General features: G+C 47.2%; 2 protein-coding genes across 19 annotated transcripts in view; one reads left to right on the top strand and one right to left on the bottom strand.

Moving 5' to 3' along the window:
* Positions 1 to 14,881, top strand: part of PAPLN (papilin, proteoglycan like sulfated glycoprotein) — a 52,171-nt gene extending 37,290 nt beyond the window's left edge. For 4 of the 5 annotated variants that reach the window (XM_069017470.1, XM_069017472.1, XM_069017469.1 and 1 more), the window contains 14 exons: positions 272 to 428; positions 1,056 to 1,142; positions 1,685 to 1,973; positions 2,096 to 2,213; positions 2,903 to 3,032; positions 4,241 to 4,892; positions 5,655 to 5,792; positions 7,181 to 7,305; positions 8,043 to 8,181; positions 9,604 to 9,741; positions 10,385 to 10,512; positions 11,080 to 11,188; positions 12,470 to 12,645; positions 13,160 to 14,881. In XM_069017470.1, coding sequence (XP_068873571.1) covers positions 272 to 428; positions 1,056 to 1,142; positions 1,685 to 1,973; positions 2,096 to 2,213; positions 2,903 to 3,032; positions 4,241 to 4,892; positions 5,655 to 5,792; positions 7,181 to 7,305; positions 8,043 to 8,181; positions 9,604 to 9,741; positions 10,385 to 10,512; positions 11,080 to 11,188; positions 12,470 to 12,645; positions 13,160 to 13,335 — 2,562 coding nt within the window. In that variant the 3' untranslated portion in view covers positions 13,336 to 14,881. The remainder of the gene's footprint in view (positions 1 to 271; positions 429 to 1,055; positions 1,143 to 1,684; positions 1,974 to 2,095; positions 2,214 to 2,902; positions 3,033 to 4,240; positions 4,893 to 5,654; positions 5,793 to 7,180; positions 7,306 to 8,042; positions 8,182 to 9,603; positions 9,742 to 10,384; positions 10,513 to 11,079; positions 11,189 to 12,469; positions 12,646 to 13,159) is intronic. The other variant, XM_069017471.1, reaches the window with a different exon arrangement.
* Positions 14,882 to 16,887: 2,006 nt separating this feature from the next.
* NUMB (NUMB endocytic adaptor protein) overlaps positions 16,888 to 22,116 on the bottom strand; it is a 92,799-nt gene continuing 87,570 nt past the window's right edge. For 8 of the 14 annotated variants that reach the window (XM_069017474.1, XM_069017477.1, XM_069017478.1 and 5 more), the window contains 3 exons: positions 20,815 to 20,964; positions 19,838 to 19,981; positions 16,888 to 18,843 (listed from right to left, as the gene is read on the bottom strand). In XM_069017474.1, coding sequence (XP_068873575.1) covers positions 18,122 to 18,843; positions 19,838 to 19,981; positions 20,815 to 20,964 — 1,016 coding nt within the window. In that variant the 3' untranslated portion in view covers positions 16,888 to 18,121. The remainder of the gene's footprint in view (positions 18,844 to 19,837; positions 19,982 to 20,814; positions 20,965 to 22,116) is intronic. The other 6 variants (XM_069017481.1, XM_069017482.1, XM_069017485.1 and 3 more) reach the window with 2 other exon arrangements.

Here is a 22,116-nt window from a genome sequence, read left to right as displayed (position 1 = left end):
TGGGTAACAGCAGCTCATCTGGATGTTACAGGCTGAGTGTGGCACAGAGCCTAATGCTTCAGGGCTGGGTGGAACATGTGGTAAAATGGTTTAAAGTATGGTTTTCTAATTGTTCAGATGATTCCAGCTGAAATATTGTTTGCTTTGTCTTGGTGGAGGAAGCTGTGCTCAGCCTGCAGCTAATCATGCCCCTGTTCCCCACTTCTGGTCTGTGGGGTTTCTGCATTCAGCCTTTGCTGCCTGCTCTCACTGCCTTGTGTCTGTGCCCAAGTGTTCCAAGAGCTGCGATTCAGGCATCCGGACACGCCAGGTCATCTGTGCTGACGGCGACTCCAAATTCTACAGTCCTGAGACATGCAAAGCAATCCAGCCACAGAAACCAGCCACCCTGGGTGGCTGCAACGCACAGCCCTGCTACCTGCCACAGCGTGAGTGGTATTGCTGCACGTCCTCTTCTCCCAACATGCTTTTGCTTAGGAGTAGAAATTCCCAGCTCTGCAGCAGCTTATGTTCTCAGCTTTTTGCCTGCCTGTCTCCATCCTGTGAGTTTGCCATGGTTATGAGCACAAAGCATCTTCAGAGTCCCAGTACCTGCACTGTTTGAAATGTATGCAACAGGCTTGGGAACAACATTGGTGTGTGTCCATTTTGAATCCAGTATTCTGTGATGGCTCATCCAGTGTGTGCTGCAGACTGATCTCAGGACTCCCAGTCCAGAAGAAGGTAACTTGGGCAGGCTCAGTAGCTAAAAACTATAGCCAGCTCTCATCCCTCTGTGTACTAGCTCTAAAGGAGTCACAAATCTTCAGAACATTTTGCTTCTTGTCTGTGTCTATTCTTCATGTCAGACCTGCATTGCTGACTTTTGTCTGCCTGCCCATTGTAGGTTGCTTGTCCTGACAATTCAGTCGAATCCAATTGCTGCTTAGCAGCTATTCCACAAGAGGAACATTTTCATCAGCTGTTATCTCCTGCTGACTCCTGGATGTATTTGCAGTTATTAGAGCATAGGGCTGGACTAACTGCACTCCTGTTGTGTATGTCTCTCTTTGCAGAGGTCCCCAGTATGCAGGACACTACGGGATACAATGTCACTCGCCAGTCCTTGCTGACACGTTACAACCCAAACAGCCCTGCCCCAGGTTTGGAAGAATTTTTTTAATCTGGGGGTTTGATGATGGGGTACTTGGAATAGGGTGTGATAGGGAAAGGGATTGTTCTTTTTTTCATTTCTCTCATTTTTTTTCATGGGCTCCTAGAAATTCAAGGAGTCAGGGACAAAATTCTTTGTCAAAATTCTTTCTAGATTCTTTTACACCAATAGTAAGCAGTATTTGAATCTATCCATGCAGAAGACTCTGTACAGTATATGGATCCCAGGTTCTGTCAGCATGACTTAAGTGCTGGCTGGAAGAATTGATGTCCAAAGCAGATCATAGGAACAAGAAAGGGTGATTGTGAAGGGACCTCAGCAATGTGACAGGTGCTTTCTCATGGAACAGCAGAAAGAATGGTCAGGGCAATGAGCAAAGTACCTCAGCCAGATCGGGAAGGATGGGCCAGAAGACACCCTTAGAGGTGATGCAGAAAATCCTGCTGCTAGCCTTGGACAGGTGAAAGAGAGAAGAGAGGAGGAAAACTGACCAGATTTTGATGCTCATACTTTAAGGAGTTCTCTCCCCAGATTCTGATGAGGGAAGGATGCTCCCTGGGAACACCATGATCCATAGTACCTCAGGGAATCAGCACATTCCATCCACCAAAGAACATGGCATCAACTTGTTTCCTGTCCACTGGGAGCCCCAGTCACACTCACCAGGTTCCCATCGGCTCAGCTTCTCTCAGGACCACCCTGCAGGAGCCAGCTCCCAGGACTGCCACCAGAGCCTGCATGGCTGCTGTCCAGATGGGCACACTCCGGCGTCAGGCCCTTTGGGGAGAGGTTGTCCTTTCAGCACCTGCCACCAAAGCAGGTAGCTGGAAGTAGATAGGCCTGAGCAGGGAGGCATTGCCTTTCCTGGGGGCTTCCTGAAACTTGTAGCCCGTGCCTGTTGACCAAGCAGGCCAGGTATTACTGCAGCCCTTCTGTCTGTAGGTACGGCTGCTGCCCTGACAGACTATCGGCTGCCCAGGGCCCAAACAACATGGGATGCCCACAATATTACCGTGACATTCAAACGAGACAAAATCATCCTACTGTGACCACTCCAGCAGTAAGTACAAAAGCTCTTTGCATTTTAGGAGTTATCAGATACAAAGATTCAGATTTGACCCTGCTGATTCACATTGTGGATTCTGTTGGGCTTCATCTCTGCCAGTAATGCTGAGGAACCAATGCTCCAGGTATGGCATCAAGCCCTTTGGCCCACCTTGCTCCTGTTCAGTCCGGAGTATCCACCTACAATCCTCTATAAGCAGGGTACAGAGCAGGTGGTGGGGAGATGTCTGAGAAGTAGAAGGCCATCCTATGTAGAGCTGATTGAATAATCCTGAGTAATGAAATTTCTGCTGGTCAGAAAACTGTGATCCAATTTCTAGGAAAAAGAAAACGGGAAAATCATGGCTTCTATTAATTGCTTTTGTTTGTCAACTCTGCAGATTAATTCAAGGCAGGGAGGTGATCTCTCCCATAACCTGGGGTGCTTGTTGGTGCTAGCAATAAGAACTGGCCTGCTACTGGGCTGCTTAGGTGTGCCTTGCAGAGAAGTGCAGCCCCGGCTCCGTGGCTGACAACCAGGTTTCCCACCCCTTCCCAGCACAAAAGCCTCTAGGAGGCAACAAACAAACAGCGGTGCCTCTAACAGTGGGCTGTGTGCAGCCGATGCCTTGCACACAGTGTCTTGCCTGTGCTGCTGTCCTCATGTGTGAGGATAACTCTTGGCTTTCCATTCCTGTCTCCAAGGCAAGCCAAGCCTTGTCCCAGCAGCACCCCTCAGGTGAGTGCCGCGGCTCCGTGTATGGCTGCTGTTTTGACAACGTCGCCTCGGCCTCAGGTCCTCAAGGGGAAGGATGTCTCCATAGGCCCAATTACCGTAAGTGATGCTTTGGCTTCTTAGTTCAGAAACACAGAAAGAGTCCGGTAGCATATAGAAGCTTCCTGTGTAGAAGCTCTGCTCTCTGTGAAATGTGGTAAATTATCTCTCTGAAGAGAGTTTCTACCTGGTGGTTGGGGCAGCAGAAGCTTGGAGGGAGTGTAGAAAAGCAGCCTGAGGATTCAGCTCTGTCACCTGCCACAGAAATTCTTATTGTTCTCTGCTGATAGTTGGACAGAAGTGTTTGTGTGATCTCAGTCTGTAGGACTACTTGGGAGCTGTTTGTCCCTGAGAATACACTCTGATACACTCTGAGTGCTCCAAATTAATTACCTAGGTTTAGGAGGAGTAGGGATCCCCTGAGGAATCAGGGCAGTGCTCAGCCTTCAGACAGCCTGTGGACAGGGGAGGAATGAGAACTACATGGGGAAGGAGGGGTTGCTCAGGGCTGCATGGATGCCCTCAGCCAGCAAAGTTTAATCCAGTGCCTGCTGTCTATGAGGACATGAGAGCTGTTGGGCAAAACATCTCTGCTCCTTTAGTGCCCAGCTGTACCCTCGGCAGACACATTGCTGCCGCAGTGCCTTGCCCTCCTACTGCAGCACAGAAACTGCTCAGTGGCCATCCCTGCAGTGCAGCCTTGGGGAAGGCTCTCTGGATCTTCTCTGCTGAGACACAGCTTGACAAAGCTCCTCACAGCCAGAGCCCTTCATCCAGTGTTTGTCAGCATGTGGCTGTGATACCTGTGGCTCTGGGTTTGTAGATACCTTGGGCCATGCTCCTCTTTACATCAGTGTGTAGGGGTATTCTGTGATGCACGAGTCTTCTCCACAGCTGGGTCTAAGCCACTTGCTTTGTGGGCTGGAAATGTGCAAATGTGTTCCTTGCAGGAGAGGAAGCCCCAGAGCCTGCCTTGCAGTTGCATAGTTCTCCAAGCAAGGCTGTAAAGCATCTGTCTAGTATCTAGATTCAGAAATGTCTCTGAGGATGGTTTTTCCATCAGAGCCCAAACTGAGGCAAAAAAAAAATCTGTGAGAAGTTTCTCAGTTTCAAAGCACAGCTGGGTAGGACACACAGGTGTCCTACTTTCCCACCTGCCCTCTGCCCACAGAGCCATCAGATGGATCACCTAGGCAGGTGGCTTGAAGCCCCTGGACCTTTGTGCTTTGTGACCCTCATATCTCCCTCTGTTCCACTCTTTTTGGTAGCGTACCCTGTCATGTGCCTGCTGCCCAGTGCCCATGGCCCCTGCACCAACTGGACCACTCGCTGGTACTTTGTGGGAGTTGTTGGCAAGTGCAACCGGTTTTGGTATGGCGGCTGCCAGGGCAATAAAAACAGCTTTGCCTCGGAGGAGGAGTGCATGAGAGTGTGCCACAGCTCTGTGGGGGTCAGTCATCTGGAGCACCAGCCCTCTCCTGGCACAGGAGCCCTGCAACACCAGCAGACTGGCTCCAATTCTCATACAGGACGTGCTCAGGGTCAGCAGCAATTGCCCACAAGAGAGACTGCAAGTCACAGCCAAGAAGGAAGAACCTATGGGGCTTCACACCCCACACAATACAGCCACAGACAGGACAGCTGGAGAAGGGACATGCTGCCAGAGTCCTTGCCAAGGACTGGTGTGCTGGAGAGCCAGCGCTGGGGCACCCAGCGAAGCAGACTGGACAGCCTGGGCCAGCTGCGCCCCTGGGAAACAGCAGTGCCTAGGCCCTCGGACAGGCAGAGCAGCAGTGGCCAGCAGGTGCTGCCCCGGGAAGGCAAGCAGGGGCATGAAGTTTTTGGAGCAGATGTTTCCATGACAGAGGGATTTGTGCACCGGGAGTCTGCAGACTTGTTCCCAGCACAAGCTCTGCACAGGTGATGATTTCCACCCACCCCCTCCCCTGTTCTGCCAGCTCATTGTGAAGCATCAGTGTAGCCTTCTCTGGAGTGAAAATGTTGTCCCAGCTGGGACCAGCTAACTGGGAATACCATGTGATGGATTAGGTACTCATGTGGCCCCTTCATAAATCAAGTCATTGTTATTGATGCCCTGTTGTTACCTACCATCTCTTTCCTTGCATGCTCCCTAGTCTCTGACAGCACTGAAGTATGATGTGTGAAAAGACTACAGAATCCTGGGGTCTCTATCTGGGAGGCCTTCTTACACTGTAAATGAGAATTGATAGGTGTTTTTCTTCTTCTGGCCAACAGATTAAGCTGACTCTCTGACTTCAGAGCTTTTATCTCAGCACTGCATAGAGCAGCAATGAGGTGTTCTAGGAAAGACTTTCAAGATGTAGGGTTTGAGTCAAGATCCAGACAGTGTTACCCTGAAAATCAGGAGTGTGTAGAGCTAGATCTAAACATGTCTGCACTGGATCTGTGTCTGCTGAGCTGAATCTCGTTCCTTCAGAAGAGAGGGGTTACAGGGCTTTCTTCCAGGAAATATTGTAGCATTCAGTCTGTCCAGAGCAGTCTTTGCTCTCTTAGGAGGGGGCTCCCCATGTTGGCCGGTGCATCTGCTCAGAGCTGAATGGGCAGCTGGTCCTGCTTTGCCTTGTGGTTGTAGAGTCACATGAGAGGACACAGAGGTGAGGAGGGCAGCAGAAGTGCCTATGGAATCACTTTCTCTCTCAGAACAATCCTGGAGGAAGCCAAGCCCTCTCTTGTGACAGCAGTTGTGGGACAAAACATCCAGCTGGTCTGCAAGACAGGTGTGTCTCCCCTCTCCAGAGTGGAGTGGATGAAGAACAGCCGCCCAGTCTCCTCTGACAGGTGAGCTTAGCTCCCTTCACTGTAGAGCAGATGGGCTCCTTGCTGGGCAGAGTGCCAAATATGCTGTCCAAAAAGGACTGTCATGGTTTCACCCCTGCTGGCAACTCAGCCCCTCAGAGCCGCTCACTCACCCCTGGTAGGATGGGAGAGAGAATCAGAAGGGAAAAACTGAGAAAACCCATGGACTGAGATAAAGACAGCTTAAAAGATACAACAAAAGCCATGGGTGGAAGCAAAGCAAAACAAGAATTCATTCACCACTTCCCACAGGCAGGCAGGTGTTCAGCCGTCTCCAGAAGAGCAGGGCCCCATCACACATAACAGTGACTTGGGAAGACAAACGGCATCACTCCGAACTCCCCCTGCTCCTCCTCCTTTCCCCAGCTTTACATGCTGAGCATGATACCATATGGTATGGAATATCCATGTGGTCTGTCAGGGTCAGCTGTCCCAGCTGTGTCCCCTCCCAGCTTCTTGTGCACCCGCAGCCCACTGGCAGGTGGGGTGAGAAGCAGAAAAGGCCTTGACTTGGTGTAAACACTTCTCAGCAGTAGTGAAAACATGAACACTGTTTTCAGCACAAATACAAAACACAGCCACATACCAGCTACTGTGAAGAAAATTAACACCATACCAGCCACAACCAGCACACTTTTTTTTTTTAAGAAATAAAGAAGCCCACATATTCATCTAAGGGCATGAACTGTCCACCTGCTCTGTGCATAGCAGAAACAGAGTCTGCAGCAGTAATGAGGTGTTGGCTAGAGTTATGGGGCAGAGCAAGTGCTGTCCCATAACACTGGTGGAAGGCACTGATGGAAGCTGACGTGGGTAGTGACACAGAAAAATGTTGCTTCTCTTGGGTTCATCTTGGGGCAGCACTAAGCCAGTAGTTGGGGGTGAAACTTGCAGCCTAATAACCCAGAGTTCCTCTGGCTAGAAATTTCTGGCACGTATTTTTTTTTTTTTTTAACTACTTTTAAACCTGTTTTTCCTGGGAAGTCTGTTTCCAGCAAGAGTCTGGAGCCAGTCAGTCCCTTTGTGTTATGAAAATCACAGTTAAGAAAAGCCCAGTTACGCTTTTCTGTTTGCAGTTGACTGCTGGGACTCAAGCTCCTCCCTAGAAGGGCTGTTTGCCTCCTCATGGGAGAGGGTCACTGAAAGCAGTTCCCTGTTTTCCATCTAGTTTTTCCTCTCTCTTCCTGACCTCCTTTCTGCTGCAGTTATTTTTGCGGCCTGTGACTGCTGTTTGTGGTCAGCAGGCTTTTGTTGTTATCCAAGCCAGGGAGGGCACTACATGGGGATGGTTTGCGTAACATCAGCCGCTGTGCCCTGGCCGGTTGCTGTGGGTGGCCAGGCAGGGACAGCGCTCCCTACACGTGTTGCAGGCACACCTACCAGTCCGACAGCTCCCTGGTGATCAGCCACGTCAAGCCCGAGGACGCTGGGACCTACACGTGCCTCAGTTCTGACGGGAGGACGGAGAGCCGACAGATTCAGCTACAGATCACAGGTGAACTATCTTCTGCTCAGGACCGGAGAGGTAGCTCAGGGCAATTGATGGTTATTGACCACAGGCTCGATAAAGCCAGCTGCAGGAGCAAACTTCCTCTGCTGCCAAGAGGGAGTGTGGAGGCAGTAGGGTGCCTCTTGGTGTTGCCTCATGATAAAGCCTTAGGCCTAAAATACTTCCTTCCCTGCAGGGCTACCCCATAGCTGGAGTTGTGGCTTGCCTGTAACCCGCTCAGCGAGTATGTCTTCCTCCCTGACAGCCATCAGCTGCCTCCTGATCCAAAACATAACTGCTGGTGCAGTTATGTTTTGTGTTTTGCCCAAACAGGTCCTGCTGGGTAACAAATGATTCTCTGTTCTGAAAAATGTGCCTTATTTCAGAAACAAAACCAAAAAAATACGAAAGACTAGTCTCAAAAGATGGGCCAGAAAGGCACCCTGTAGCCTTCAATCTCTGAAGTGTGCTTTGTCACAGCAATGGCACATGGGGCAGAAGGCACTATGGCCTAAGGGATGTTGCAATGTATTCACTGACAGAGAAGAAAAAGGAGTCTAAAATTGCTGGCCTGCAGGTCTGTGACTCTCATTAGTAGACAGTGCAGGTTTACTGCACTAGTCAGCCAGAAAGCAGATGGCTGAAGGGCTCTTTGGCTCCAGTTCAGCAAGCTCTCCCAAGCTCACAGAAACCCTATGCAAGAGGTCACATTTTATTCACATATGGCATTTTGTTTTGAATAGAGCACCAGAGCACTGTTCTGGCAGAGGGTGAGAGAGGTCGGGTCCTTCACAAGGCAGATCAGCAGCACCGAGGGTTATCCAGAGGCAGGCAGGCTGTGCAGGCATCCGGCTCCTCTGTGCATCAGCAGCTCACATACAGGTAAGTTCACGTACAGCAACAGTTTGTCCACCGTGCCCAGCTGATGAACCATATGGCATCTTTTCATGTAGAAAAGCCAAAGATTGGAAAGGTCCTGGGTCAGCTGTTCCGGGGCACGGCTGGGAAGCAAGCAGTACTGAACTGCTGACAGTGGGAACGGGAGAAGATCCCAGCTGCAAGCTGTCTTCTGCCCTCCCCAAGGGTCTCTTGAAAGAAGCATACTCTGAGCAAAGATGCACAGGAAGCTGGCAGCAAAGGAGCTGGGTTCAAACAAAAGAAGTATCAGGGCAACATCGTGAGCTGCTCATGTTAGTGTAGGCAGAAAGAGAAACCTGTTCTGAAAAAAAACCAAAGCAAATAGGAGCTGCTTAACTAGTACAGAATAGATATATGTATATTGAAAAAAACTTCAGTTACTTCAGCCTCCACTAATTAATTTCAAATATTTTGTGAACAAACCAGCTTGACCCAAAACTGTCTCCTCATGTAGTGGCATATTTTGTAGCTTCTTGTGTGGTTTTTTATTGCTTCTAGACCCCACAGAAATAAAAGGGGACAAATTATTTTTGCCTTAAATGCAGCATGTTGGGATTCCAAATTAAATAGGGCCATGATCTGATCTCTCTCTTTTTTTGAGTTTACAACCTAAAAGCCAGCCAATTTGCTGCAGTCTGCAGTGATCTCCTTAGAGCTGCTTCTGCCTAAAAGCAGTAATAAGTGATTCATTGAATTAAGAACATTGAATTAAGGCTCTTTAGTTTTGTGTTTTGAAATCAAGAATTCAGGTCAAAGAATGGGGGTAGGGGAGATAACATTTTATTTAACTGTGGGAACATCATGGTTTAGTTCCCTTCTAAGATTGTTTAGCTGGAGTTGTAAGACAGCAAAGAACATGAGGAGACGAGTGTTGTGAGAACCTGACCTCAACATTTCTGCTGCATCAAGTGGACAACCAACTCCCGGACCTTGTGTGCAGTCAGGCGATTGCAATAGGCTCTTCACACCCTAAAAAGGCTCATTTTTGTGTGCCAGAGAAGCACCTAGAGGGAAGCTTGCTCAGTGCCCTGTTTAGGACTTTGTACTGTTTGCCATGTGTTCACATTGTTAATGCTCCCTTAGCTGTTATCCAGAGGGTTGCTATAAGAACCAGGGTTGCTGTCTGTAATGGGTTAAGCTGGCTGACAGGAGTGCAGCACCATGCTGTGCTGAACTGGAGCAGGATTTCATAGAGGCTGCTCTTCTCTGAATATTGGGAGCGAATGCTGGTAATGGCAAGCATCAGAGCTCTGATGGGAGTGCAGAGACCTCCCTTTGCTGTTGGAGGCAAAAAGTAAGGCTTGTGATTAAAAAAGCCTTGTGCTGAAGGTCAAATGCTGAGCAAGGAAGTTTCTACATCTTTTGCTGTGCTTGTGAACTTTGCAGGTTGAAAATGGATAAGAGCGAGCCCACAGTAGTGGAGGCCAATGTTGGGGAGAGAGTCAGACTGCCCTGCACAGCAGAAGCATCACCAGCTCTCACCATCGAGTGGCAGAAAGATGGGCGGCCCCTCTCCTCTCCCAGGTGAGCTCCCAGGTGACTCCAACTGTTCATGAGAAGAGCCTCCTCCTTGCTTTTCCTTCCCTGTCTCCTCCCTGAGAGAACAGAGCTGTCGGCCATGCAGCAGGGGTCTGTCTGGCTTTATGCTGTGCAACTTCTTCCATCAGGGCCAGGCTGTACTGTTGGACTGCCCTGTCCTCCCTCCCTCACAGATGGAAGTTTGAATGTTGAACCCTTGAGGGAACAGCTGTGACACAGGGTCCACAAATGAGCCAGGGCTCAAATTTATTCAGCTACAAGGTTAGCAGAAAAAGAACACATGGCAAGCAAATTTGTCAAAAACCAGCTGGTCAGTGAGCAAGGGCAGAGGTTCACAGCAGAGAGAGATCAGGGCATCTGCAACAAATTTCCACAGCTACTGGTGCTGCTCTCCCCTTACTCTGCTCCCAGAAATTTGCTCTAGCAGCAAGTTTTTCCAGAGTCTACAGCATCAGTGCTGGGACTTGAGGACTAAGGGTTGCATTACAACCGCTGCAGCATTTGAGTTGCTAAACCTTTGCTGAGTGGTACTACAAAGTTGTGCACGAGGCTTAGTTTCGTCTCTGCTGGCTGGAGTCCCATCCTGCCCCAAGCACAGGCTGGGGGACATTCTGGGTTTGCTCCCCAGGCACAGGCAGCAGTCGGACGGGGCCCTGGTGATCAGCCGGGTCAGCTCTGAAGACATCGGCTTCTTCACCTGCATCGCCTCCAACGGACGCGACCGGGACCAGCGCCAGGTCCTGCTCCGACCTCTAGGTACTGGATGGGTGGAAGCACACACGGCACATGTGCACAGGAGTGGGAAACGGGGAAGGCTGTGCAGGGACAGTGTGGATTCCTTCTCTGGCCATGCCTCTTTGCTTCACACCTAATGTCTAATAGGCATCTCCAGGGCAAGGGAAGAGTGAGTTGTTTTACCCAATGGTCATCTGCCTGTGTCCCGCATATCGTGGTGCTCCAGGGAGCCGGGAAAAGGGATTGATGGCACAGTAAGAGTGACTCTCAGGACCTTGTTTCTGGGACACTGCTGTGGAGTGAATATAAGAGCAAGAGAAACTAAGGAGATGGTTCTCTGTGCATGTGTCCAGCTGGAGGAAAAAGCTCTTGGAGGCCTCTGCTACTTGTCCTTTCTTGGGCCAAAGTCGTAGGAAATCCACATTCCTCAAAGCAGCAACAGCCCAGCTTCAAACATGCTGCTTCAAGGCCCAGGGGCTTGTAGCTCATCATGGGATGTGTTGGACTTTTCCCATGAGGGAATGCTCCTACTCCCAGGGGGAGCATGGCATTGTCTTCCTGCTAGTGATGATTTCCCTTCTGGTCTAGGAGAGCTGAGGATCACTGGTCTTCTGCCAAGCATCACGGTACCTGAGGGAGGGACTGCTCACCTTCATTGTACAGTGACTGGCAACAATGTGAATATAAGGTGGTCAAGGTGAGCAAAAATGAGACAGAACTTCCTTTTCCTTCTCTTCCCAAACCTCATCATTTATCCTCTGAATACTAATGCAGGGCACCTGCCAGGAATGGCAGAGACCACAGTTATCAGCCACAACTAATATCACCTACCCTTTCTTAAAACAACTTGGATGTTACCTAAAAATCCTGGGCAAGATCCCTGTGGGGTGTCGGGGACATCAAGTTCATGTTCCAGCCAAATAAGGAGGAAAGTAGACGTTAAACTAAGATTTCGTGGAGTTCAGAAAGACACTGTGCTGGAAAACTAGCAACATGAAAATAACAAGAACTAAAATGAGCAACCAGCTGAAAATCTTTAGTTGCTTTTTATAAAGCCCTCTCTGCCTAATCCTCACAGACATTATAGGCCCTCTTCTCCTAGCTTCCTGTTGCAACAGTTCTCTCTGTTTACTGTCAAGTAGGAGCAAAGGAGATTTAGAAGCGTTTTAAAGTGAAAAGCTGTGTCCTCTTATCTTGATAGTTTTCTGGGAAACTCTGAATTTGTTCAAGTGTTTGGTGAAGGTTGTTTTTCCTGTTTAAAAATAATCAGTTCTGCTTTGGAGCCTTCTTACAAACTATCCAGAGATATGGACTGGTGAGTGTTGAAATTCCAAGGGTTAGGACTGAAGCAGGCCATCTCACACCAAGAGCTTTTCTTCCATACATAAGTTTGGTATTTGAGCTAACAAAATGATGCATGTTTCAGAGCTGGAATGAAACCCGTTTCAGTGAAAAAAATTTCACTTCATTGGTAACTAGGAGTTCATAATTCAGGCAGTTTTCTTGCTGGGCACAGATTATTCCAGGAGGAACTGAACAGACACAATCTTGCTCGTTTTTTAAACAAAGATTTAAAGGGAGAGGAGAGAGGGCACATTGTTCATTACCCCATATGCTCATCAAGCAATATGTGCTGCTATCAATGCCAGCCAAACAAGTACTGCCAGACCACAACCTGGAGAGAGGGAAAGGCACACTGGATTTGTGCTAAGATCCTCAAACCTCAAGAATGTGCGCTAGCAGAAAGGGCAAACACAGACACAGCTACCTCCCACACAGACACTGGGCAACAGATGCAGACTTGCTCAGGCTCAAGTTACCACCCAGTTGTAGGGCCAGTTTGTGCAAAAGATTTGTTCCTTCCTGCTGAGCTTGTAAAAATTCACCCATTTCACAGAACATCATTTTCCAAAGAGCACAGGAAGCTCCTTTAGCCCCCATGGGTGGCAATAGTGAAACATTTTGTTTTTCACCACAGGAACGGAGTTCCCATGCGGGGGGATGGCCGCCACATCCACCTGTCCCAGGATGGAAGCCTGGCTATAAGCAACGTCCAGGAGGCTGACGAGGGATCCTACACGTGCAGTGCCTACAGCAGCAGCAGCTCTGTCAGTGCCAGCACGGAGGTGAAGGTGCTGAGGAGCAGGCCTAGCAGTGAGTACAGCGTGGCTGTCCTGCTTCTCCCTGCACAGTGCCCAGCCCTCAGCCACTATCGCACCCATTGTGTGTGCCAGTCCAGCACCAGCCTCAGGCTTTGGGGACCAGCAGGAGCCTCTGGGTCATGCTACCTCAGGAGCCCTGCTTTCCATGGACAGAAAAGCAGGATGCTGGAAACACTCCCTGACCAGGGCACTGGGAGCCTGTTTAACTTCCTGAGGCCAAAATGCCATAGTTGGTTGACCACATAGCTGGTTGCATGATTTGTAGTTGGACTTTGGACACCCTCTTTACATAGAGGGTAGGTAATCTCTCCTCTCCCTGGAACCTGCATTCTCTTCCTGTCTCTCACCAGAGGTATCTGTTTCATCTTGAAACTCATCTCCTTCTTGATGTTGGACTAAATTTTGAACTGGTGGGGTGGAAGAAGCAGGAATGTGCTGTGTCTTTTGGGAGGGAATAGCAATCTGAGGATAGATTTACAGCTGGTTCACCTTTTGCTTGGCTGCAGCTACTGTGAGTCATGTTGTGGACCTGAGCAGAGAGTGCGTGGACCAGCCCCACCTTGCCAACTGTGACCTGATCCTGCAGGCCCAGCTCTGTGGTAACGAGTACTATTCCAGCTTCTGCTGCGCCAGCTGCGCTCGCCACCGCCCGCAGGGCAGCCCCCCACACCCCCGTGGGTGACAGCCACCGCCACGGTGACCCATGACAAGACTGGAGGTCTCAACTCTGTTCTTTTACTGCATGGGACTGTTCTAGGAACTCTGCCCTGCTGGAAAGCTCAAGAGGGTGAATTGAACAGTGTGTAATGGGTGCAAATGCTCAGAGGTGGGAGACCCACCCAGGTTTATTGTAAACTCCTTTTTTCCCCTGTATGCCTTGCTGTACCTAATCCATCTCTTAGGGGTAGTTGCTGTCATTCACAGAATCAGATGATGCAAAGATGATGTGACTAGAGAAGGCAGATGACCAGCATGAAAGAGGGAGAGATCAATTCTTTGCACAAGCAAGAGAGAGAAGTGCTCTTAAAACCATGATCTCTGAAGTGTTTAAAGATGGGCCTCAACCATTCCAACCAAAGCCCTAATGAGCGATGAACATTTGTTCCTCCAATGAGCATTGCTGAACAAGTGCTCCTGGGGAGCACTTTCCACCTAAATGCAGAGGACTGGCCACAATAAACAGCTTGATGCATATAAAATTAGTGTTCAGGTCCTAGGAGATAACTGGCTCTAGGGATGCAGCTGTAATGTCATGTTACCATAGCTGTTTTCTTCCAGCAGACCTTAGACAAATTTCTAGTAGGGTCAGTTTGGTTTCTACTTGACTGCAATCAGCTTTGGAGTGAAATGCAGAAGCAATGCTTCACAGAAAGCTTAAGACAAAATAGAAAACTACCTTTAGCCCTTCTGAATGTTCGGGGTAATTTAGGTAAATATACCAACACCGTTACCTGTTCTGAGATGCTGCAGTTTAAATAGCACTCATTCTAGGAAGGCTCAGCAGGTAATTTTTTTCCCCTGACCCAGAACTGGGCTGTTCTGATGTTGTGCTGAGTTTGGGCAGGGGCTAATACTAAACACATAGAAATACACATGTAGGGGCATTTCACTTGCCAGAATAAACCTCCCAAGGACCTGCTCTAGTCTGTTAAATCCAGGAAAGCCTGGCTCTGCATGTGCCCTGGGCTGATGCCTGCTGCTATGGGCTAACAAGTTAGGACTTCCAGATGCAGAGCAGCTGTAGCTGAAAAGCATCCTTCATTTCAAGACCAACACAGAGTGGCAGCAAGCATGCGTCTGGGACTCTGAAAATCTCAGGCATCTCAGGGGTGGGGAGGTGAGATTATATCATGATTATATCATGTTAAACCAGGAAAGGCCCTTGGGTATCTTCAGTATCTCAAACTTGAATTACTTCTGAGCAAAAGGATTCTTTTACAGCCTCCACACTATTGTTCTACCCTAGCATCAGCCCACACTGTCCCCTTCTCCCTCATTCTAGACTCGGATGGGTTGATCGTGATTACTAGCAGCACTACCCATGTATTATTTGCATAGATGCAGCTATAAACTGGTGTGTAGATGTTGATATTTTGGTTGGGGGGATGGAAGATTGGGGTTTTTTTACTTTTGTCTTCTACTTGTGTTACTTTAAGTCTTAAATGCAGCTAATTCAGGACTGCTCACACCACTCTCCCTCTCCCTCTCCCTCTCCCTCTCCCTCTCCCTCTCCCTCTCCCTCTCCCCTCCCCTCCCCTCCCCTCCCCTCAGGACCCATCAGGGCAGCAGCAATACATAGGTGTAAATCGCCAGGGTTGGCAGCCTAGAACTGGTTTGTGCTCTAAACCCAGTAAATCAGCACAGTATGGTTCAGGACTGGACACACTGCTTTAGGATGTGAACAAACTGAGAAGTCTAGAAGCAATCCAGTATGGGAGAGAGAGTGACACTCACAGAGCTATTTGGGGCTGGGTCCTTCTGTGGTCTGATAGACTCTGTTTGCTAGGAAAGACAAAAATACTTATTTTGCATTTAAGACCCTTTAGTTTGATTAGGGGAAATTTCCTCTGCTGGAATGCAGGGCAGGCATTACAGTATAAGGTTTGAAATGGAAAGCATTGGATATTTAGGAACAATGAGATGGTCCTGAAAACATCCACGTGCATTTGTATGTATTTTTGCATTTAACATCTCAGACCAGCACCTTTTTCTCTGTGTGTATAGGATATTTTACCATTTTAGTATATAGTATGATTTTTGCCTTTTGAGACCAAGGACTAATCAGAGAGTCTGTAAATTCCAGTCAGATTGAAGCCCTCACCATTCCATATGTGGCATCAAGGGGTAGTCAGGGTCTGCCGCCGTGCTCAGGAGCACAGTTAGAAGTGGGTTGGATGTATCAGACCCTTTTGTCCCAGAGAAAGTAGCCAGTTCTATAAAATCCCTTTCTACGATGTCAGAGGCTCTATTTTTAGAATATTTAAATATTCTGTGCAGTCAGCTGTCATTTAAACTCTATGGTTATATAAGATGGGGCCAGGAAGTGCTTTCTCCAGACGCAGGAGGGCTATAACAGCCCCCTGCCTCCTGGTGGGCAGGACTTTAACACTGGAAGTGCTTTGGCTAGTGGAGACTTTATTCTGACCTCCTTTCAGATGCACAGCAGTGGCAGTAAGGGTGGGATGGACAGCCATGCAGTTCCCTGCTGCAAATCCATGCCATCAGGGTAACTAAAGGATCTTTACATTTCCTCTGAAACGATCAGCTTCTCCCTCTCTGCAGTACCACTCAATCACCTACCCAAGGTTTACTTTTTTTTAATGTGAGGCTCAAGATGTTCATTTTCTTCCCTAAACAACGGGTTGGAGGAAGTGCTTAGCTCCAGGGCAGGTGAAGGGTGTAGCTATACTGGGCTATTTTCAGCTTGATCTTGGGGCTCTTACTGTGAAAGATGCATAACTAACTGCTTTCCTACTATAAATGTCTATAAATATGTGTTTGCTTTTTGAAAGCTGGAAAAAGCATTGACAGCAACTCAAATCCCACAGGGAGCGTTTGCATTACTATCTACATCATACTGAACACAGGTAAGAATCTGTAATGTCAAAAGTTGTAGTTCTAGACTGTCACTGTAAGACTCACTGTACTCGCCTGGAAATGGAAACTGCTGGCAAGCTCACATCCTAGGGCCAACAAAGGGAGCGTTTCTTCCCCTTCAGGTTAGGGAGTCTGACTTTTTTCCTTGTGCCTAAACTGATGTGGTGCCTGTAAGAATGCAGTAAGAACCAGTCACAGCAACAGGGTAGATACCAGCTCACTGGAAGAACAGAAAAGAAGTGAAAATACATCATCTCATATGGCTCGTCTTACTAAGGGAAAGAAAGTTTTCCTTTTTGCCCTTACTGAATGTTACTGTCCCCATCTTTGTTTCTTTGTAAATATTCAGTGATAGAAAATACAGCCATGCAAACCCAGAATCTGATGTTTTCAGTAGAGGCCTCTATTTTAGAGCTTTAAGTGTTTATGCATCACAAGGATATTTTGAAATTCAGTCTTAAAGTTCAAGGCAACTTAACAGGTTGTAGAAAATGAGAGGTGTTCATATATTATTCTTAAGCTGCTAGTTTGGCAAGCAGGGCTCATCCACATTCACCTTTACAAGACAGAAGTTACCCAGAAGGGCAAATGCTGAAAACTGAATTGAGGTGGGAAATAAAGCTCTCACAGACAGTGCTTCTACCACCAACATTTATTTCTGTTAAAGCAGATTATAAATCATCAGTACAAATATATATAACTTACATTTGCTTGTAAGGCCAAAGTTTAAAAGTAAAGTTAAAATGAGATGGTTTTCACAAGTCACCAGAGGCAGAACCTGGACCAGCTGCAGCCTTAACCACAAGGTTTCACAAATCAGTGGGAAAAAATAAAACCAAAGTTAAAAACCTCTAAGAACTATTGACAGACAAACATAAAATGGTTTCCCAGGGAGCCCCAGGATGTAGATATGATGACAGTAAGTTGTCACAGTAGTGTTAGAACCAATAGATTAAGACAAAGAAACTGCAGCAATATCTGAAAGGAAAAAAAAAACCCATACTATATAGAATATGTAGATTGATTCCAATAAAAACCAGTAAATTCTCCCCATGGTTTTCAAACCATGACAATACTGTTCTTTAATTTTCTTTATTTAAAACTACGATATAATGACTTATTGGTTGTGATTGTTGTTGCAATATGCTACTTACAATGAACAGATACAAGAACAAGCTAGAGCCCCTTTTTCCACCCCCCAATATTACTTACAATAAGAATCAGCGATAAATCAATCTTATGTACAATTTCTTACATCCAACCCCTTTTTTTTTTTAACCTTTGGCAAGATTACTTACAACTCATACAGCTTTTAATATCCAACTATTTAAAATATTCTAAATGCATAAAAATAAAGATTTTGGCTTTACTTTATTCTTTACATATAATATTCACTTTGTTACTCAAAATGGAAGCTCAACTTTTTCCACAAACCTAGCTTTTGCTAAGGTGACAACATCCCACCCATATCCACCCCCCACCCTACCCAATTCTTCCCTGAGGGGGAACATCCAGGACTTTCAGGGCATCAGGAGGACACAGGTACAAACATCTGCCTTCCTTTCTGTGAGATGATTGATCTTTATGCAGAATTGGCTTTGGGACTGGGTGCCTTTCTTTGCTTCATTTGACTTCCAGCTTTCCAAGTGAGGAGGGAATGCAGACTGGGGTGGCTCCAGGACTCCTTTTAAGAACTGCACATTAAATTGTCTGTGTGTTTCCATCCTCCCCATAATTGCTCTCTCTTTCTAACCCATTTTTGTTTGAAGGGACCTTTGGGATTATCAAAGCAAACTGATCAGAAACAGTCCCCTCTGCTCCCTTTATCCCTCTATCCTAATGTACAATTTATCCACCCCCCACAGGACCGCTTAAAGTTCAATCTCGAATGTCTTCTGTAGGTCACTGGAGAAGGGGTTGGTGGGGGAGGGGTTGGTGCGCTGCTTTGCCTTGCCCTCCAGAGCCGCCCACTGGGCCTCGAAGGGGTCGACCTGCGGGGCGGGCGCGGGGGGCTGCGAATGCTTGTCCTCGGCAGCCCACTTGCCCCCCTCCACGCCGTTGAAGGCGGCGGAGCCGTTGTGCTGCGCGGGCGGGTGGAAGAAGGGGCTGGCGGTGGCGCTGCTGCTGCTGCTGTCGTACTGAGGGACCGGCTGCTGCTTCACCAGACTGGGGGACTGATGCGGGTGGGCCGCTGGAGTGTGGCTGGCAGTACCAAAGACGTTGGCTACCATCTGGGAAGGTGTGATTCCAACCACAGGGACGCTTGGGGCTGCATAGGTCATCCCATTTGCTACAGCATAGGGCTGAGCCGGAATAAATGCCGGCTGCATGGGCGGTACCACACCCACCGGCACAGGCTGAGGCGCAATGAAGGTGCTGACTGGGAAGGCTGGTGCTGACTGGGAGGCTGGAGCTGCTGGAGGAGGCTGGAGCAGTGGCTGTGGGGCTGGGGCTGAGGCTGGCTGCTGTTGGGCTCTGACAGTCTTTGAGACCTCTTCCAACCAGCGGTCTGCCTCCGAGGGAGTGCGTCTGTGATTTCCTTGGAAGAGACTTGGTGAGGCCGCACCTGAGGAGGTGCTGCTCCATTCAGTGCCTGGGAAGGAAAGCATGGGCAAGTCACGAATGTTTCCATTCCTCAGCCTTTGACTGGTTAGAAAGACTGGAGGGTGTACACAAGAACACACAGGCCTCCTCCCACCATGACTGAAAGATGCTCCCAACACTGGAAGCATCTTTATGCATCCACTATACTGTTCTGTTCTAGGAAGACATTCGTCAAGATGAGGTAGGTAAGAGCTGCTTCACTAAAATTCAGACTTATGTGGTTTTTCTTCATAGCAGACATCTGAGACTTTAGGGTACACAGGAAAGCTGCTGCCTGCACTCACAACTTGGTGGCAGTGATCTAGTCCATAACCACTAATCCCCCTAACTGGGGAGTATCAGTTTCTGAAGGTACAGCTCAGGACTGGCGGACTTGGAACACAAAGGTCTAAGAAACTGTTTTAAAGACAAAATCTTACAAGGCCAAGCAGAACCTACTATTTCACAAGCAAAGTTTCTCTTGTGGAGTGGCGCTTACACCATGAAATGAAATAACTTAGATTGCAGCCTTCTAGCATGTGTGCCCACATGGGTGACAGCCATTTCCCCTTACACAGTGCAAGCAAGGCCTGGAGGGACAGACTAAGCTTACTAAACAGAAGAAATGAACCTCCAAAGCCTTTAAGCAATCAACTTAGTCCCTCCTTATGTACGTTAGTGAAAAGAACACCCAAAAATTATTTTGGGTACACTCAGATTCTTTCCCTTTTATACACACAAGCTCGCATACAACTTCACTACTTCCTTTTTAAGCACTGATTTTATAAAACGCTGCCAAAATAAGAATCAGTCCAGGTTATAGACCCAGAACCAACAAGTTCATCGCTTCCCTCCATCCACTCGTGCAAAACGCTACTACTTCCGGCTTTTGTTCCTGTTCCTTCCACTTGCCATTAAGTGGCACTGACAATTGTCTCAGGGGCTCAATTATGCTTTTGATCCAAGTTCTTATAGCAATGCACCGGATCTACTTCCAGTCTTACCAGCGACCACGGCTGCAGCTCCAGTATTAGCAGCAGGAGCATGAGCCCAAGGATTGGTTTCACGAACTGGCATAGCTGTGGACACTACAGCAGCTTGGGATGGTTTAGCAGCAAGCACACAGAAGGCAGAGGCAGTGCCATTAACTAAAATGGGAGCAGACAACATCAGTGCGATTAATTCATGCAAGGCATGCATGTGACTGGAGTATTAGTGGGCCAGGTCAGACCTATCAACATACAACAATTTTAGACACTTCCACATGACAGGAGTTTGTGTAATTAGCCAAGCTGGACTGACAGTCAATAAAGGTAGTAAAATTCATTTCACCAAGCCAACACTTGTTAAGAGAATCATGGGATGGTGGATTTTGATATACTTTAGGAGGCCTTGAGTCCTGATGACTGACTGAAGTTAAATTTGTTGTTTCTATAAGGAAGAAACATGGCTCACCACTAGTTATTGTACAGTTAATTTTAGATTCAAAAGAAGAACATATTGTAGATACAAAGTTACAATAACTACATTTAACATGGAGAGGTTCTTTTTTCACACAACTTTTATAAAAGCATAGCAGTGGAATGAATATTAATGCCTGCTATGAGTTCTATAGCTGGCATTTTTCCACAACTTATCTAAGAATTTGTGTAAAAAACAGTAATCGTAGTGGCACAAAATTCCTTCCCTTGTGAGATCTGGTTCCTATGACACACTCCTGTGGAGTTCAGGTGGCAGAATGTTAAAACAGCCATTACCTCAAAGCCAGTCCCTTTTATAGGTAACTATCGTGTGGTAGGTGCATGGACTTATTGTTAAAAACAAAACCACAGAAAAATTAAACAGACAAGATGAATAAAGCAGGATGCATTCACCCAAAATATTGGTAACAGGACTTGCACAAGAAATTAAGACCATGTGTTACTGGAAAGCAACATTATGTGCATTCAAGCCTCATCCAGCACCCAAAGAAATCACAAACCTTGAAAGGCAGGAGACTGTGGTGCAACTACTGTCACTGGTTTTGTCATGGGGGCCGAAGAGAAAGGATCTTCTGATGGTGTGCTGAAAGCACTGGTGATCTGAGAGCACAGGGCACTAATGCTGTCTGTTTCCCCTTCTACCTCTGGGACTAAAATGTAAACAGAATTCATTAAATTGAAAGTTTGAAGGATACAGAAACAATTTACAACTACCAATGTGAAACTGAAATATAATTAGTTCCCTTATGTCCTACATGTTATTGCAACTGATTTGCATGACAGCTTTTTTTTTACATTAGTGTTGAAGATCTGGCCTGAAATAGAACACCACATTAATGTATTTTGTGATTAAGTCAAGAGGGCAAGGAGATCACTGTTCCAGATTTAAAGGATGCTTGTATCAGAAAATAAAAAGGGTTTTCTACAGCTTAAGTAGAGATGTAAATCTTTCAGTATCAAAGTGCTAAACTTCTCAAGAGTTTGGCTCTAAGATTTGGCATTCTGTGAAATGAAAATACTTATAATAGATTTAAGTGTTCCAACAACATACTTGTACAGTAACTATATGAACTTTAAATGTACTGACAGCAACGCACAGCGGCAAGTTCAGTCTAGAGTTAGTGTTGATTGATCCAGTTCAGTGGTAGCTGAAATCCCCAGTTCCTGTGCTAGAATCATAAAAGCAAAAGCTGAATGCTCAGATAAAATGGATGCTCCGTTTTAAACGAAGCATCAGTATCATGTGGATAATGTAACATCTGGAGTAAAGCTGCCAGCTTACCAGATGTTCTCATTATTACTAATGGCAGTGTTTTCCAAAAGTACCGATCATCAGTCCATCATTGCACAGAACTGACATGAGCAGGCATAATCAAGCACAAAATAGTGTAAGAAACATAAAATATCTGCACACAACATGCACCAGATCTAAAATTCACAGGGAGGCATGCCCAAAAATTGATTCTTTGAGGGATATTCCAATACAGTGCATGCAGTGGGACAATAAGCAGCACTGGCAGTGGCATATATGGGAACATGCATCAGAAATGTTCTGAATCATGAAAAATTGAGACTGTGGCGTGCTCAGTGACTCACTACTGAGCAGTGCACTATTACTGTAAAACTGATTGGCTCAGTGCTGGTCTTAAATCACAGGTCACTAAACAAGGATTATGAAAGAAGTCAGACTAAGTATTTTTGTTGGGTTTGCCTTTGCCATAGTAATTTTTACTTCCAAGTTTAGAACCCCAAAACCAGCTCTGTTGCCAAGTGAGAGTACAGCTGGCCTGAAGGATAACACC

Source organism: Aphelocoma coerulescens, chromosome 5 (assembly GCF_041296385.1).
Source record: "Aphelocoma coerulescens isolate FSJ_1873_10779 chromosome 5, UR_Acoe_1.0, whole genome shotgun sequence".
In the NCBI taxonomy this organism is placed as follows: domain Eukaryota; kingdom Metazoa; phylum Chordata; class Aves; order Passeriformes; family Corvidae; genus Aphelocoma; species Aphelocoma coerulescens.
Note: the sequence above shows the minus strand (reverse complement) of the source record. Positions and strands in the feature narration are given on the sequence as shown.